General features: G+C 36.5%; 1 protein-coding gene and 1 long non-coding RNA gene across 3 annotated transcripts in view; one reads left to right on the plus strand and one right to left on the minus strand.

The window, feature by feature from the left end:
* LOC102121923 (membrane-spanning 4-domains subfamily A member 5-like) overlaps positions 1 to 8,690 on the minus strand; it is a 33,164-nt gene extending 24,474 nt beyond the window's left edge. The window contains exons 1-2 of one of the 2 annotated variants that reach the window (XM_015434653.3): positions 8,643 to 8,690; positions 1,274 to 1,417 (exon numbers count right to left, since the gene is read on the minus strand). In XM_015434653.3, the coding sequence (XP_015290139.3) occupies positions 1,274 to 1,417; positions 8,643 to 8,690 (192 nt within the window). Of the gene's footprint in view, positions 1 to 1,273; positions 1,418 to 8,642 lie in introns of those variants that run through there. The other variant, XR_010581231.1, reaches the window with a different exon arrangement.
* Positions 1 to 19,660, plus strand: part of LOC123568791 (uncharacterized) — a 144,457-nt gene that overhangs the window by 34,465 nt on the left and 90,332 nt on the right. The window lies entirely within an intron of this gene.

The raw sequence follows: 19,660 nt of genomic DNA on the forward strand, positions 1-19,660 counted from the left end.
CTTTTAGGTAATAATAATATATTTTCATACTCTTGCCATGATCTCATGGTGCTTGGATTATGCTTCCCTGCTCTTTAATTTAGGACTTGATCATTTTATTTGTTTTAGCTGGGATTTTAACAAACATGACCCAAGCCAAAGCTTGAAATGGTCTTGTGTGATTAGGATTGTCCTCTTGTGTTCTCACTTTTCATTGTGAGAAGAATATGACTCTAGTAGCCCCTAGTCTAAAAGCAATAAGATACATATGGAGTGGACTGGACCTGTCCTGTAGCTTGGAACCAGGCCAAGAGCAGCTGAATCTCTGCCAAGTCTGCATGAGTAAAAAATAAATGCTTGTAATTGTATGCCACTGGGTTTTTGGTGGTTTATTACATAACAATAGATGATTAATGGAGTCACTTTTTCAATGAGCCCTACCTCAACCACCCAATTTTAGGTGATAACCTATATCCCTTTGCCACTTTCCCAAAAATTCCAGTCCCCCTTAGCCTACTCTTTTTCTTTTTGCTTCTATAGCCTTATCATCTTCTAATATACTATGCCATGCTAAAATAAAAGCTCCCTAAGAACTTGGATCTTTGTTTTGTTTGCTAATGTATCTCAGGCACCTAAAACAGTGCCTGACACATCATGGTACTCAATAAGTACCGGCTGAGTGATCAAACTCCAAATGTGATATTATAATAAGCTTCACTCAGGATTTTGTGGGAAACATGGCACATCAACCACCATAATATCCTTCTTCAAGATATCCCCTTTAAAGACAATGGCACATCACTCATCATACTATCAGACACAATAAAATTCAATTTTAAAATCTCTGTTCAATTTTACCAAATACTTCTTGAATACAACACAAAGATTTTATGTTTCTTTCCCTACACAAATTGTATATATCCCACTATTTCCTCAGCAGTTATGCTCTCTCATTTTTTATTTGCCCCACTGGCAAAATAAATACCATACGGGCAGTTGAATAGTCACCAACAATTTTCTGTTTTTCCAAAATGCCCCTTGTGTATCTTATCATTTTTCTTCATATCCTAGAAGAATGTAAAAGGTAGCCTTTTAACAAAAGACTCTTATTATTAAAGAATATCATTGATAAGAATCTAAGTTTTTTCATATTGGTATATTATTTTCAACCAGATAAAATGAGTTCCTTGAGAATAGAGATTGTGCATTTTTAGTTTCAGTCTCTGGCGTACTGCTTGACTGATACACAGTCATTAAATGTAATGAATAACAATCAGAAATTTGATTTACTCACAAGCCAGGATGACCAAAATGGGTATGCTGTTAGTAATGCAATAGGAGTATATGTCGCTCCAAATGCAACAATTTGTGTGAAAAACAAATACATCCAGAGCAGTCCCAGGCAATCAAGAAGTATACCAGTCATTATTTGTATGGCCTGGAAGAAAATAACACTACCATTATTATTTTAGTTCAACCTTTGAAAGGAATATACATCAAGAAAAAGCCAAGGTGAAGATGGAAGGTGATGACCTAACAGAATTTTAACTTTCTCAACATTCAAATCAGATAAGGAGACTTTATTATTTCAGAGCAGTTTGCAGATATAATGACTATGTACATATCCAATAAAATTATACTAGGAGTCTGTTTATCTGATCGGTTCAGGAGATTACATAGCATTAGTCCTGGAGTCCAGAAGAATTGATCTCTTTTGAGAGTCATCAATCCCTGTGTGGTCAACAATCCTTGACCTGTATGGTCAAGAATTCTTGACCTAGGTCAACAATATTATCCTGCATATACAACTCTTATGTTCTACAGGCAACTAGACTTGGTATTTCTGACCTTCCCTAGATTCCTCTTATCTTACCAAAGCTGGGTTTTGAACTTTGGTTCCTTTTGTTCTTCCCACCTCCAAAACATCTATAACTGATAGTCTTGAGTCCTTCACAAGAGGGTTCTTTTGAAAGGATAGTGAGCCTTTGGGATCCTTGGTTTTCTGTCACTCTTCCAAGGGGCTATTTCCTGATGTGGAGGTCTCAGATAATTCGTACCCACTGAAGTTATAGGTCAGTTATGACAGTTTCTCAGCCGTAGGAGGACAATTCTAAGTTGTATGAAGAGCCCTCTAATGTATCACTGTAGGGCCTTTCAGTTGGTTTTCAGGTAGATATTTCTCAGGGGTGCTTTTTTCCTGCCACAGCTGAATAAGCCAACATTCTGACTCTCCCTACCTACACTCCCAGGTAAGCACAGGGGTTAAGTTTGAAAAAGCTGAAGGAGCAGGATTGGAGTTCACCATACTGCCACCATAGTTTCACAATGTCTGGGGATTCCTGACATATTTTCTCACAGATATTCTTAAAACATGGACACCTCTACTTGAAGTTTGCAATGAGCTTCTGTTTTGGTGTGTGATTCTGGGGAGAGCCAAGAAGTGGCTAATTAATGAAAATACTATTTTCACTTGCAGATTAATGCCTAGGCAACACAAAACTACGCATTTAGAGGTACTTCAGGCAGGCTGTGGCAGGAAGCAAGGGGAAATTGGAATGGACAGGACTTTTCCCACTGACTGACATGCTGTGCACATTTCATCTCCTTGCTTGGCGTGGAACACAATGACTTTCTCTGAAGTCTGAGTTTAGTGAAGGATGTGGAATTACAAAAAAACCTTTATTTTTAAGTAATTATAAATTCATAGGAATTTTCAAAACTATGGACAGGTCCTTGTGTCCTGAGTCCAGATTCTCAGAATGATTATATCTTACATAACTATATGACAATATCAAAATTAGGAAATTAACCTCGATACAGTGTGTGTGTACAGTTATGTGTCATTTTAGCACATAAGCATATTTGCATAATCACAACCATAATCAGGATACAGAACTATTCTATCACCATGAAGATATCCCTCATGCTGCATCTTTATTGTCCCAACAATGCTAAACTTCTGGTAGTCACTAATTTGTTTTTCATATCCTCACTATTATCATTTTGATAGTGTCAAATAAATGGAATAATTCAGTATGTTCCTTTTGTGATTGGCTTTTTTGTTGTTGTCCAGCAAAATACCTTTGAGATTCATCAAGTTGTTACGTGTAACAATGTAGTTCACTCCTTTTTAATTTCTGAGTAGTAGTCTATGGTATGAACAACTAGAGTTTATTCACCTCTTGAGGGGGTATTTTGACAGTTTCCATTTTGGGAGCTATTACAAATAAAGATGCTATGAAGAGTCATATGTAAATTCTGCAGACATCAGTTTTCAGTTATCCAAGATAAATACCCTGGAGCTCACTTGCTAAACTTAATGGCAAGTGTATGTTTAGTACTTAAATAAGATGTCAAACTATTTTTGAGAGTGATTATATCATTTTCATATTCTCACTGGCAATGTAAGAGAGATCCAGTTTCCCTGCATCATCTCCAGCATTTGGTATTGTCACAATTTCTTATTTTAGTTGTTCTAATAGGTTTGTAGTGATCTCTCATTATGGTCTTAATTTGCATTTCTCTCGTGGCTAATGATGTTGAGCATATTTCTGTATGCTTATGCCATCTGTATATCTTCTTCAGTGAAATGTCTTTTCATGTCTTTTGCTGGTTTTAAAGTTGGATCATTTGTGTTTTTTCTGTGGTTGAGTCTTAAGGATTTTAAGAAGGATATTCTTAGATATAAATCCTTTGTCAGAGATGTGGTTAGCAAGCATTTTCTCCTACTCTGTAGCTTGTCATTTCATCTTCCTAACAAGGGTATTTCATAAAACAAAACTTAATTTTGGTGAAATAAAATTTATTGATTTGTGTCTTTTATGGATGGATCATGTTTTTAAGGTCATGTTAAAGAGCTCTAGAGTCCTAGGTACTAAATATTTTCTCCTATGCTTTCTTCTAAAGGTGTTATAGTTTTATATTTTATATTTAAATATAGTATTCATTTTGAGTTAATTTTTGTATAAGGTAGGAGACTTTAGTTTGAGGTTCTTTTATTTTTTGCCAGTGGTTATCCTGTTAGTCCAACACAATTTTTAGAGATGACTATACTTCCTCCATTGAATTACTTTTATAAAAAGTCAGTCAACCATAACTGTATGAGTCTACTTATGGATAGTGTGTTCTGTTCCATTTATCTGTGTATCTGTTACTACACCAATACCACACAGTCTTAATATCTGTAGTTATAAAATCTGTAACTACATGTCTTAAAATCAGGTAGTATGATTCCTTTCACTTTATTCTTCTTTAAAAAATTTTAGCTATTCTAGCTTCTCAACCTTTCCATAGAAATTTTTGATAATCTTATTTAAATCTACAAAAAATGTTTCCAGGATTTTGATAGGAATTGTGCTAAATCGATATGTCAATTTTGGGACAATTAATATTTTTACTATGTTGAGATTTTCAGTCACAACAATAAATGTCTTTTCATTTATGTAACCTACTTGGAATTCTTTTATTTTATTTTATTTATTTATTTTTTGGAGATGAAGTTTTGCTCTTGTCAACCAGGTTGGAATTCAGTGGCATGATCTCGGCTCGCTGCAACCTTTGCCTCCCAGGTTCAAGCAATCCTCCTGCCTCAGCCTCCTAAGTAGCTGGGATTACAGGCATGTGCCACGGCACCTGGCTAATTTTTGTATTTTTAGTAGAGACGGGGTTTTACCATGTTGGTCAGGTTTGTCTTGAACTCCTGACCTCAGGTGATCCACCCGCCTCAGCCTCTATTAGTATTAGATAATTTTCAAAATATGAGTCCTGTACATATTTTGCTAACTTTATACCTAAGTATTTGTTTGGCTGATTTTAAATAGTATTGTGTTTTAAATTTTGTTGTCCATATGTTCATTGCTATTATATAAAAATATAATCAATTTTGTATGTTGATCATTAATCTTGTATCCTGTAACCTTACTGAACTCACTTATTAGTTCCAGGAGTCTTTTTTTTTTTTTAATTGCATGGGATTTTCTACATAGATCATCATGTCATCTGCAAACAGGGGTATTTTCATTTTTTTCTTTACAATCTGTATGCTTTTTATTTTTCTTTTTTATCTTATTGATCTGTGCTAAGACTTCCAGTACTGTGCTAGTAAGCATGGTGAGACATGATATCTTTGCACTGTTACCAATCTTAGGTGAAAATACTTCAATTTTTAAACATGAAATATAATGTTAGCTGTAAGTTTTTTTGTGGGTGTTCTTTATCAGGTTGTGGAAGTTCCCTTACATTTCTATTATTCTAAGAGCTTTCTAAAATATCATGAACAGGTGTTAAATTTTGTCAAATGTGGTTTATTTTGCATCAACTGACATGATCATGTGATTTTTCCTCTTTAGCCTATTAATATGATGGGTTACATCGATTGCTTTTTGAGTACTAAACCAGCTTTGTATATCTGGAATAAGTCTCACTTAGTCATGGTGGAAAAGTATTTTTAAATATTGTTGAATTATATTTGCTAATACTTCATAAATGATTTTTGGGTCTATATTCTGAAGGATATGGATCTATAGTTTTCTTCTTTTGTACTATCTTTATTTGGTTTTGGTATCAGAATAATATTGGCCTCTTCAAATAAGTTGGGAAATGTTTCATTCTCTTCTGTTTTTTTGAAATATATTGAAAATAACTGGTGTTGAATATTCTAAGAACATCTGGTAGAATTCTTCAGTGAAATCAGGCCTGGCCTGGACATTTCCTTTTCAGGAGTTTTAAAATTACAAATTTAATTTTTCTAACAATTATAGGGCCATTAAAATGATCTATTTCATATTGAACTGTAGTTTGTGCTTTTTGGGAAAATTTGTTCATTTTATCAAAATTGTCAAATTTGTGTCTATATTACTGATAGCAGTCTCTTAATATTATTTTGAGATGTAAATTATCTGTAGTAATATACTCTATTTTATTTCTGAGTTTGATAATTTTTGTCTTCTTTTTCTTGATCAGTCTTGCTAGATGTTTGTTGATTTTGATGATATTTTATAAGAATCAACTATTTGTTGTACTGATTTTCTCTACTTTTTAAATTTTAATTTTATTGATTTATTTTCTTATCTTTATTATTTTCTCCTGATTTCTTTGGGTTTATTATTTTGGTCTTCTCTTTTCTAGTTTTTTTTTTAGGTGAGAGTTTAGAGTATTTATTTGACAATTTTCTTGTTTTCTGTAAGCATTTAGTGTTATACATTTTGATATCATGTATTTTCATTATAATTTAATTGAATTTTATAAATTTTTCATTGAAATGTCCTCTTTAAAGCATTAATTATTTAGAAGTGTCTTAATTTTCAAGTTTGGAGCTTTTTTGTTATCTTTCTCTTACTTGGTTTCTAGTATGATTCTATTTTGGTGAAAGAACACATTCCATATGATTTCTTTTAAATATTTCTTTTAAATATTTAAATATATTATTTTAAATATTTCAAAGTTTGTTTTATGGCCCAAAATATAGTTTATTTGGTTAATGGTCCATGGACACTTAAAAAGAATGTGTATTCTTAAGAGCAAAGACATGGAATCAACCTAAATGCTCATCAACAGTAGACTAGATAAAGAAAATGTGGTACATATACACTAAGCCATAAAAAAGAATGAAATCATGTCCTTTGCTGCAACATGAATAGAGCTGGAGGCCATTATCCTAAGCAAACTAACACATGAACAGAAAACTAAATACTGCATGTTCTGACTTATAAATGGGAGCTAAATGTCCAGTACACATGAACACAAAGAAGGTAACAACAGACATCAGGACCTGCTTGAGGGTAGAAGTTTGGAACTGGGTGAGGATTGAAAAACCACCCATGAGGTACTATGCTTATGACTTGGGTGACTAAATAATCTGTACAATAAGCCCCCATAATAACAATTTACTATATAACAAACCCACCCATATACCCCTGAACCTAAAAGTAAAAAAAAAAAAGAAAAAAAAAGAGTATATGTTCTGATGTTAGATATTCTATAAATATTAATTACATTTTACTGGTTGATGGTGGTGTTGAGTTCTTTAATATATTTGTTTTTCTTGCTTAGTTATATCAATCAAATTTTTATTTTTAAAATTTATTTTTTTAGTGATATAATATTTGTACATATTTGTGGGGTACATGTAATATTTTGCTACATTTATTGAATGTGTAATGATCAAGCCAGGGTATTTAGGATACTTCTATGTGTTGCAAATGTTTCAAGTTCCTCTCTTCTAGGTATTTTGAATTGCTTTGGCTATTTGAAAACTTTTTTGATTCCATACAAATTTTAGGATTCTTTTTTCTATTTCTATAAAAAATGACGTTGGTATTTGGATTTGGAATACATTGAAATTGTAGATTTCTTTGGTTAGTATCGTCATTTTTCCAATCCATGAGCATGGGATGTCTTTCTGTTTGTTTGTGTCCTCTTCAATTTCTTTTATCAGTCTTCTGTAGTTTTACTTATAGTTTTCCTTTCACCTTCTTGGTTAAATTTATTCCTAGGTATTTTATGTTTTGAAATTGTAGGCTTCAAAACATTAGTAGGTATATCTCAACTGGGGACCCAGTTTGAGGTATATGAAATAAAAAGAAAACCCAGGAAACTCACTAACATATCATTCTCTGGGTTCAAAGCTCCCTAAATCTTATTCTTCCTTATCTGTACTTCTCAGGATCTTCTTGTATTTATCCAAAGTTTTAGATATAGTTAGTGGTAAGAATAGGGAGAAATGGCCTTTGGAATGTCTTAATGCATGAAATAAAACCAAAGCTCTGTATCTTCTTAGATAACAGTAGATCTCATTAGAAAGACAGTAATATAGACAATAACAAATTTATTTATTCTCAAATACATTTCAACTAATTATTTCCCAATATCAAGACCAGATAAATGGATAAGGGGGTTAGGAATCCACATCTTTAATATCATACCTTGAAAATGAGGAGAGAAAATATTGGGTTCATTGCTTGTTTTATGTAAGGCTCTTAGTACAATTCTGGCAAAGGATCAGGCAGATCTTAAATAAGTGGGAGTAATAATATACTTGTGATGTTGGGAATTTTCCTGAACCAAACTTTAATCCTGCTTGTTTAATTCTAATCTGGTTCTATCATCCAACAATGAGTGGATAATGCAAAATCATCCAGCAATATGGGTGAATACCTGCCATATTTGATGAAGTTGACTGGGAAAAGAGTCATGTGTTTTGGGGGTAATCTTGAAAGCACAGTGCTATTGTGACCACCGTCCATAAAGCTCTATGGTCTGCAGCTTCTCCTGAATGTAGTTTCCACAATTTGATCATCTCATTTAGAACCATGTCATTAGCTTAGCTTGAAATAATTTATAGATGCCAAAAAGAGATTTCTTTACCCATTTCCAGAGTCAGGGTTTTCTGAGAGCATGAGTGGGTTTAGACTTTGTTGGGTCTTTTACATGTAGCTGATAAATTCATAATTTCTGCTTTATTTAATGTGAGCCTGATAAATAGCTTATGTGTTGAGGCTGAATGTGGAAAAAGGCAGATGCTACATAACAATTTCAGGACACTTCTATTAACATTCCTCCATTTGAGGAGTTCATAATAGAGGTGGTTACAGTCTCTTCCCTTTTATATTTAGAAATCGCAACACTATAATCATTTATTCACTCAAGTGGCATTTAGTTCTTACCCCCAACATTCTTGTTTCCTCTCTTATCCACAGACGAGTTCGTGGCATTTTTCACTAAGATACAATAGACAAAGAATAAATGTGTTCCTTTTCTGTAGGAAAATATGAAAACAAATTAATGTTAATTTTTTGGGGGGTAAGAAACTTAAACTTTAGAGGGAAATCCGACCTACAGCTGCCTATTTTTCATGACTTTGTTGTTCCCTGAGAGCTTTTTGCATGAAACCACCAATATTACCATCTTGAGAAATCCATTAGTTACCTCTCAAATTGTTTGTTCACTTACAAACCTTAAATTAGGCTTTAGTAAATAGAATATGGTGACTGTCCCAATAACATCAATCCCTCTAGAAATTACCCATCTCCCCACATCTTACAGGGTCAGAAACATTGGGCTTTTGGTTGCCATGGTTTATTCTCTTACTCATTGTTTCCCTCTAAATTAAAGCCTGGTTCAGGGGTACCTGACTGGAAGAACCCATGTCATATACCTCCACCAGATGCATGGGAGGCTGGAAAATAGAGTGATATGTTATATTCTGGAAAGGTGGGCTTCATAAGTTAGGAACCAATAAAAATATAGAGAGGGTGTTCAATAGATAAGAAAATTACAACTCACAGATAGTTATCATTAGATTGTATATAACCTGTGTTACTTCTCCCTAGCATCCATATTTAGTATCCATAATTATTATTTCATCCTAGCTGATTGGGTCAAAGGTAAACATCTAAAGCAAGGTGAGTTCATGATATTCTCTTTCCAAGATTGTTCAGGCTGGTCTCTTGTTGAGAAGATGTAAAAATTTAGTAGCAGTGGCATTGCCATGCTCTTCTCTAATGGACAAAATTGTAGAGAAAGTAAGTTTTGAGAGTGAGAGGATAGAGAAGACACCCAGAGAAAAGCAGAGATGGAAGAACAGAACTTCCCAAGATTATGATGGCTTTCCATTTTCTAGTTCCAATTTCTTTCAGAAACCTGGCTGATTTCTGGTCCTTACATTATGTAAAATACCTGTTCATATATTATAACAAATATATCTTAATTTTGCTAAAACTAATAAGAGAGAGCTTTTGTTTCTTGCAACATTTTTTTTAATTGCTTTGTCTTGTAAATTTTCTCATGTGGTTTTGACAGTCTCCCCAATCTCCAAGGGAAGACTGTCAAAGTCTAAGATCTTGTCTTTACATTTTTCGTTTATAAACGTTTCCTTTCACTTATATAAACCATGAACTCTTAAGGCTTAAATTGCCTTTGAGATGGCCCATTAAGCTTGAAATTGAAAGCTATAGTGGAAAGAGTCAAACTTGAGTTCGTATCTTACCAGTCGTGAGTTCAAATCTTACCTTACGTGACCTTGTTCACATCATTTACTCTTTCAAAGTCTGTTTCCTCAGCGCCAAAAACAAAACAAAACAAAACAAAACAAAACAAAACAAAACAAAACAAAACAAAACACCCTCCCTCCTGTAGCACTGTATTGGGGAGCAAAAAAGAGGAACTTACAAAATTGAAACTCGAACAAGAGGAACTTATGGTCCACAGCAGACCATATCCTACACTGACTTGATCACAAGGCCAGAGGGGTGTGATCCTGCAGCTGGTGCCCTTAGTTACGCATCTTCCGGCTTCAGAGTTGCGGAGGCAGCACTCCCTAGTCGGAGATGTTTCCTGGGTGGTGACCCTCATCTCTTCTCGCGAGATTCCAACGCAGCGGTTATGGTCTAGAGCGGCCGCCAGGGGACTCCACGTGGAGACCTGCGCCGACACAGGCACCCTGGGGGCCTGGAAACTGTTCTGAGCCTGCTCTCCCTCAGGACTGCAGTGAGAGATGAGTCGTGGGGTGGGATCTGACACAGACGAATGCTTTCCTGTCCATGTTAGAGTCATACTCGCAGCGCCTGACTCCAGTCGCAGGCCGATTCTCTGGATGCCTCCACAGAGACTTCGTTATCAAGCACATGTCCTCTTCATCACTTCTGTAATAGGTTAGTATTAACAAGTCTTTTTACTTTTAATCCCCACAAGGTCTAGAGGGAAGGGTACTAATCAATAAACCTGGGCCCTGGTCCTTAACTCTCCCTTTTATTTGGTAGTTGCCTGTTTGAGCAAAATATTGATCTTCCCTATTCTTTACGTTGTTTTACTGTATAGTTAAGGTTTGCATTTTGGGGTAAAGTAAATTATAAAATAGAGAGACCACAGATTTCAATGTGCCCTTAATCCTGTGCCTGGTGATGACCTGACAAATGTCAGGCAAACAGTCAAAACACAAGTAAACAAGTAACAACAACAACAACAACAACAAACTCAAAAACCAAAACCAAAGTGTACAATCACTGCAGACTTTTTCAGCTTCCTATGAAAACTCTTCAGAGATAATATTTTATGCCCAGTGAGACTCTGTGCTTAATTCAAGTTGCTGAATAAGATAAAATACCTTTCCATAGCCTGAAAATAAAACGTGTAATATGTGATATGATCTATAATTATTATGTACATGCATTTTATATATCAGGAAGTTTATAAAAGAGAAAAAACACCCATCATAGCATGATGATTTTATGAATTATTAATATCTTTGTCAGTTGATATTATTTATAGACCCTCTATATTATACACAATTTAAACTTAAAAAATGTGTCACAAAGTGCTTGGTGTATCAGAACTGAAAATCCTTTTTTTTTTTTTTTTTGAGACGAAGTCTCACTCTGTCACCCAGGCTGGAGTGTAGTGGCATGATCTCAGCTCACTACAACCTCTGCCTCCCGGTTTCAACCGATTCTCCTGCCTCAGCCTCCTGAGTAGCTGGGATTACAGGCACATGCCACCATACCTGGCTAATTTTTGTATTTTTAGTAGAGACAGGGTTTCACCATGTTGGTCAGGCTGGTCTCGAACTCCTGACCTTGTGATCCGCCTGCCTCGGCCTTCCAAAGTGCTGGAATTTCAGACATGAGCCACCACACCTTGCCCTGATCATACCTTTCAGCAGAGTGAGCTGTTTGCCATTTCTCTGTGTAACTGAATATTGAACGTTATTTTGGAGTACATCTTTTTGAATTCTTTCCTGACCACATGTGGAGCTATACAAAGTTAGGGAGATTAGCACCTCAAGTAAAAAAGGGAAAAATGTTTGTGGAGGAATTGGAGGCTTGAGAAAAGATGCTTTTCCTAGTTCTTGTTGGTATATAGAGGTGATTTTTGAAGTTAAAGGTGAGATCATTTGTATAGAGGGCTATTTTTGAATAAAGTTACTAGAAACATTCTAAACTTTTTTTTGTTCAAATATGGACTAATTTCTGTTATACCTAGGAATATATACCTAGGAATGTGATTGCTGAGTCATAGGGCATACTTTTAATTGGCTATAGTTGATTCTGCTAAACAGCTTCCTAAAAATATCAATTTATGCTTCCCTCATACACAATATGAGACTTGCACATATCGCTAATACTTGATGTTTTTAGTTTTTGTAATTTTATATTTTAGCATATTTGTAGTAGAGTTGTATTCAGGGTTTTTCATTTCCTTTAATGGTAATAATATTGAGCACATTCTTATATGCCTATTGGATACTTGGTGATCCTCATTTGAGAAGTACCTATTCACATTTTATACCCAATTTTATATTAGTCTATTTCTTAATACTTAGTAGGATTTCTTTATATAGGAAAACATGCAGCTTCTAGAGTCTAATAAACAGGCATGATTGGGAGGCAAAAATAGATTTTGAGAGAGATTCATCCACTTTTAATTCCTGGGGTTCCATGACGAGAACTGATTTCTTCCCAAAACAGGGTGAGTGGTGCCTTCACTGTTTTTCCCAAGGAGTCCAGTGACCCCAGGGGTTATCTTAAGGCCTCTCATGTGTGTATTCAGTGGCAAGACAAAATGGAGAAAAAGGATTTAGGCAACTGAGAACAAAACCTTTTTCCAGCAAAACAAGATCCAAGAAAAGAAAAACATAAAGGCCTTTTTAAATATACCTATAATTTGGATATCCACTTTTAATTAAGTTGAGTGCTGTTTAATGCTCATTTACCATTGCAAAAATCTTGATGTGAGTCTTTTTCCAGGAATATGTATTCAAATTATCTTCTGTCATTCATTTGAAGATGTCTGTTGATGATAAGTTTCAAATTTTAATGTAATCTAATTTATTAATGTTATTTTTCTAGGTAATCTTTAGTGTGTCCTGTTAAAAAGTTTTTTTCCTATCCAAAGTTAATATAAGATACACTTCTATGTTATATTCTAAATGCTTTATTGTTCTGTTTACATTTTGAGCCATCTGAAATTGATTTTGTATGGTATAAGGTAGAGGTCAAAATCTTTGTGGTTTTTTTTTCTGGTTTCTATATTCTATTTCAGTTTCTGTCTCATTCTTCTGTATGAGAATATTCAGATTTCCCATTTATTATGCAAGTTACATCATTTATTGAAGAGACTATCCTTCCCTCACTGCATATTCTTGCACCTTTGTAGAAGATTAGTTGACTGTGTATGTGTGCATTTGTGGGTTTTCCATTATATAATATTACATGTTATGTATGTTTCATAAATCCTATAAGCTTTATTTCTCTTTATTCTTTTTTTCTCCTCTGAAGGTATATGTATTAGTTTGTTTTCACATTACCATAAAGACACTATCCAAGACTGGATAATTTATAAACAAAGGAGGTTTAATTGACTCACAGTTCTGCATGGCTTGGGAGACCTCAGGAAACTTACAATCATGGTGGAAGGGGAAAGGGAAGCAAGGCATCTTCTTCACAAGGTGGCAGGAGGGAATTGCAAGCTGGGGAAATGCCAGATGCTTATAAAACCATCAGATCTCATGAGAACTCACTCACTATCATGCGGATACCATGGGGGAGACTGCCTCCATGATCCCTCCCTTGACACATGGGGATTACAATTCAAGATGAGATTTTGGTGGGGACACAGAGCCAAGCCATATCAGTATATTTTAAAGTAATCTTTTACTTCATAGATGGGTTTGATGAGTTTTGCTGTTGATGCTCTCTATTGAATTTTTTTTTTTTTTCAGCTTTTAAGTTCTGGGTTACATGTGCAGGTTTGTAGGTTTTTGTGTTTTGTTTTTTGAGATGGAGTCTCGCTCTCTAGCCAGGCTGGAGTGCAGTGGCGTGATCTCGGCTCACTGCAACTCTGCTTTCCGGGTTCAAGCAGTTCTCCTGCCTCAGCATCCTGAGTACCACGGGTGTGTGCCACCATGCCCGGCTAATTTTTTGTATTTTTAGTACAGACGGGGTTTTACCATGTTGGCCAGGATGGTCTCGATCTCCTGACCTCGTGACCTGCCCACCCCGGCCTCCCAAAATGCTGGGATTAGAGGCATGAGCCACCATGCCTGGCCTGTAGGTTTGTTTTAGAGGTAAACATGTGCCATGGTGGTTTGCTGCACAGATCAACCCATCCCCTAGGTATTAAGTCCAAGATCCATTAGCTATTCTTCCTGATGCTCTCCCACCCCACCCATGACATTTTTCATGCAGTGCGTGTTGTTCCCCTCAGTGTGTCCATATGTTCTCCTTGTTCAGCTCCTACTTATAAGTGAGAACATGCAGTGTTTGGTTTTCTGTTTGTGTGTTAGTTCACTGAGGTTAATGGCTTCCAGCACCATCCATGTCCCTACAAAGGACATGACCTCCTTCCTTCTTATGATTGCATAGTATTCCATGATGTATATGTACCATATTTTCATGACCAAATCTATCATTGATGGGCATTTGGGTTGATTCCATGTTTTTGCCATTGAGAATAGTGCTACAATGAATGTAAGTGTGCATATATCTTTATAATAGAATGATTTATATTCCTTTGGGTATATACCCAGTAATGGGATCCAGTGGCAGCCCATCAAAAAGATTATCCACCGTGATCAAGTTGGCTTCATCCCTGGGATGCAGGGTTGGTTCGACATATGCAAATCAATAAATGTAATTCATCACATAAATAGAACTAAAGACAAGAACCACATGATTATCTCAATAGATGCTGAAGAGGCCTTTGATAAAATTCAACATCCATTCATGTTAAAAAATCTCAACAAACTAGGTATTGAAGGAACATGCCTCAATAAGAGCCATATATGACAGACTCACAGCCAATATCATACTGAATGGGTGAAAGCTGGAAACATTCCCTTTGAAAACCAGCACAAGACAAGGATGGCCTCTCTCATCACTACTGTTCAACATAGTATTGGGAGTTCTGGCCAGGGCAATCAGGCAAGAGAAAGAAAAAAAAGGGTATATTCAAATAGGGAGGGAAGAAGTCAAATTATCTTTATTTGCAGATGACATGATCCTATATCTAGAAAACTCCATCCTCTCAGCTCAAAAGCTTCCTCAGCTGATAAGCAATTTCAGCAAAGTCTCAGGATACAAAATCAGTGAGAAAAAATTGCTAGCATTCCTATACACCAACATGGACAGAGAGTCAAATCATGAATGAACTTCCATTTGCAATTGCTACAAAGAGAATAAAATACCTAGGAATACAACTAAAAAAGGAAGTGAAGAATGTCTTCCAGGGGATTTACAAACTACTGCTCAAGGAAGTTAGAGAGGACACAAAGAAATGAAAAAAACATTCGATTCTCATGGATAGGAAGAATCAATCTTGTGAAAACGATCATACTGCTCAAAGTTATTTATAGATTCTATGCTATTTCAGTTAAACTACCATTGACATCCTTCACAGGATTAGAAAAAAAAACTATTTTAAAATTTTTGCTAAGCAAAAAGAACACAACTGGAGACATAATGGTACCTGCCTTCAAACTATACTACAAGGCTACAGTAGCCAAAAGAGCATGGTACTGGTACACAAACAGACACATAGCGCAATGGACAAAAACAGAGAACTCAGAAATAAGACCACACACCTACAACCACCTGATCTTCAACAAACCTGGCAAAAACAAGCAATGGAGAAAAGATTCCCTCTTTAATAAATGGTGCTAGGAGAACTGCCTAGCTATATGTGGAAAATTAAAACTGGACCCCTTCCTTACACCTTATAGAAAAATTAACTCAAGATGGATTAAAGGCATAAATGTAAAATCCAAAGCTATAAAGGCCCTAGAAGAGACTCTAGGCAATACCATTCAGGACATAGGCAAGTGCAAAAATTGTATGATGAAAATGCCAAAAGCAATTTCAACGAAAGCAAAAATTGACAAAAGGGACCTAATTAAACTAAAGAACTTCTGCACAGCAAAAGAAACTATCATCAGGCCAGGCATGGTGGCTCATGCCTGTAATCCCAGCTCTTTGGGAGGCTGAGGCAGGTGGATCATGAGGTCAGGAGTTCAAAACCAGCCTGGCCAAGATGGTGAGACCCCGCCTTTACTAAAAATACAAAAATTAGCTGCATGTGGTGGTGGGGTGGTGGGCATCTGTAATCCCAGCTACTTGGGTGGCTGAGGCAGAGAATTGCTTGAATCTGAGAGGCAGAGGTTGTGGTTAGCTGAGATTGCACCACTGAACTACACTATAGCCTGGGTGACAGAGTGAGACTCTGTCTCAAAAAAAAAAACAAAACAAAAAACCAACATCAGAATGAACAGACAACCTACAGAATGGGAGAAAATTTTTACAATCTACCCATCTGACAAAGGTCTAGTATTCAGAGTCTACCATGAACTTAAATTTATAAGAAGAAAAACAAACAGGCAATCCCATTAAAAACTGGGCAAAGGACAAGAACAGACAATTCTCAAAATAAGACATTCATGTGGCCAACAAACATGAAAAAAGTTCAACTTCACTGATCATTAGAGAAATGCAAGCCAAACCACAGGGAGATACCATCTCATGCCAGTTAGAATGGCGATTATTAAAAAATCAAGAAACAACAGATGCTGGAGAGGATGAAGTGAAAAGGAATGCTTTTACCCTTTTGGTGGGAGTATAAATTAGTTCAACTATTGTGGAGGACAGTGTGACAAATCCTCAAAGATATAGAAGCAGAAATACCATTTGACTCAGCAATTACATTACTGAGTCTATTGCGTTTTTCACTTCATTTATTATATTTTTCAGCTCCAAAATTTGTTGTTTTAAAATAATTTTATCTCTCTGTTAAGTGTATCCGTTTGATCATTTATAATTTTCCTTATTTCATTGAGTTGTTTATCTGTATTTTCTTGAAGTTTGCTGAGCTTTCTTAAAGCAATTATTTTAAATGGTCTGTGAAGCAGTTTGTATATCTTTATTTCTTTGGGGTCAGCTACTGGGAGACTGTTATTTTGGTAGTATGTCTCCTTAGTTGTTCATGTTCCTTACTGCCTTATATTGATTTCTCTGCATTTGTGGAGCAGTCACCTATACTAGAATTTACAGCCTAGCTTTTGTGTATAAACACCTTTTCCTGTGGGTAAAAAGGAGGTGCAAGAGTGTTTGCTAGGTGGGATGCAGCAGAAGTTCTGGCATTACTAAGGGGCACAGCTGTGCAGTCTCTTTGCAGCTCTGTCTGCTCGGTTTGGTATTGACAAAGATTACATGGACCCTCAGCATTCAACAGTGTGGATGTTTGTTGCAGTACTGTGAGTTTTTGGGGTTTATGGTGGTTGTAGCTGTTAGGGTCTTCTTGATCCTGATGTTGTAGTGATGGAAGTTCTCTTGACACTGGATCCTACTTGCAAGCCCAAATGGCATTGGCACTGACGTCTGCTGAGTGTGGTACCTGTGGAGCGGCCATAGACATGAAGCCTGAAGTGTTGGGATTCACTCAGGATGGTGGCAGAAATATTTAAGGGAAATATTAGGAAAAGTTATAAGAAATAGTCACAAACCTGTTGGAAGGCCGCAAGGTTACATAGCTTGTAATAATTGAACGGGCTCAAGGCAGCTGGTTCTTACCTGAGAGCATTAGGTCATAGGGTAAATACTAGGGACAACAGAGGCTTCCCCAGTTAAGTCTGTTTACCCTACCTCCATTAACTAACTTTTGAGCCAGATGGCCCTCTTGAGGGGAGGTCGACCAGGAATATTGCCCCCTAATGGTGTTTACTTTAGATCGCAGTACCAGAGCTTTAATCATTCCTAGAACTACTCTCTTAACCATGTTAATTATCCACAAGTGTGTTGACTCAGAGCTTTTGTTGTTTATTGTATACTAAATAAATGCCTGGAGTGTGAACTGCTCAGGGCTGGCCGCAGCGACAAACCCTTCTTGGTGTGCAGGCGGTTGGACGCTCAGCAGGTCTGGCAAAATAGAGTATCTGTGTACATCAATGTAGATTTTATTCATCCGTCATTTGGGGCAGGGTCTGCGGGTGGACCCCCCATAGCTAATGCTCTCCAGTGAGGAGCAATATCTCACTGAAGCACTGGTACTTGTGGGGAGGGTCTATGAATCCTGAATCTGAGGTGGTACTGGCATTGGTGGCTTGGGCACTGGCACCCTTTCACTGACCCCTCATGCTTCCCGGGTGAGGTGATGCCCCACCCTGCTTTGGCTCACACTCTGTGGGCTGCACCCATTGTCCAACAAGTCCCAATGAGATGAACCCAGTACCTCAGTTGGAAATGCAGAAATCACCTGTCTTCTGCATCGCTCATGCTGGGAGCTGTAGACTGGAGCTGTTCCTATTCAGCCATCTTGGAGCAATCTTGGGATTGCTTTCTTGATTTATTTTTTGGATTGATTGCTGTTTGCATGTAGAAACACTATTGATTTTCGTGTGTGTTGATTTTATATCCTGCAAATTTACTGAATTCGTTTATCAGTCCTGTGAGTTTTTTCATGGAGTATTTACATTTTTCTAAATATAGGATCATGTCATCTGGAAAAAAAGATAATTTGACTTCTTCCTTTCCAATCTGGGTGCCCTTTATTTCTTTCTCTTGCCTAATTGCTCTGGCTAGCAATTCCAGTATTATGTTGAATACAAGTGGTGAAAGTGGGCATCCTTGCCTTGTTACAGATCTCAGTGGGAGGGCTTTCAGTTTTTCTTTGTTTAATATGATATTAGCTGTGGGCTTGTCATATATGGCCTTTATCATGTGCATGTATGTTCCTTCTATACCAGTTTGTTGAGGGTTTTTATCATGAAGGGATGTAGAATTTTTTATTTATTTATTTATTTTTTTGAGACGGAGTCTCGCTCTGTCGCCCAGGCTGGAGGGCAGTGGCCGGATCTCAGCTCACTGCAAGCTCCGCCTCCCAGGTTCACGCCATTCTCCTGCCTCAGCCTCCGGAGTAGCTGGGAGCACAGGCGCCCGCCACCTCACCCGGCTAGTTTTTCGCATTTTTTAGTAGAGATGGGGTTTCACCATGTTAGCCAGGATGGTCTCGATCTCCTGACCTCGTGATCCACCCGTCTCGGCCTCCCAAAGTGCTGGGATTACAGGCTTGAGCCACCGCGCCCGGCCATGGATGTGGAATTTTATTGAATGCTTTTTCAGACTGTATTGAAATGATTATATAGTTTTTGTCCTTTATTGTTGATATGATTTACCACATTTACTGATTTGTACATGTTGAACCATTTTTGCATCTCTAGGTTGAATTCCAATAGATCATGATAAATAATCTCTCTTAGTATGTTGTTCAGATTGCTAGTATTTTGTTGAGGATTTTTGCATCTATGTTCATTAGGGATATTGGCCTGTAGTTTTTGTTGTGCTCTTGTTTGGTTTTGGTATCAGAGTAATTCCAGTCTTACAAATGAGTTGAGTACTATTCTCTCCTCTTTAATTTTTTGAAATAGTTTGAGTAGAGTTGATATTAGTTCTTCTTCCAATGTTTGGTAGACTTTAACAGTCGATCTGTCAGATCCTGGACTTTTCTTTGATGGGAGACTGCTTATAACTGCTTTGATCTTGTTACTCATTATTGGTATGTTCAGATTTTCTATTTCTTCATAGTTCAATCTTGGTAGGTTGTATGTGTCCAGAAATTTATCCATTTCTTCTAGATTATCCAAGTTATTGGCACATAGTTGTTCATAATAGTCTCTAATGATCCTTTGTATTTCTTTGGTTTC

The sequence above is a fragment of the Macaca fascicularis genome, chromosome 14 (assembly GCF_037993035.2).
Source record: "Macaca fascicularis isolate 582-1 chromosome 14, T2T-MFA8v1.1".
Lineage (NCBI taxonomy): Eukaryota > Metazoa > Chordata > Mammalia > Primates > Cercopithecidae > Macaca > Macaca fascicularis.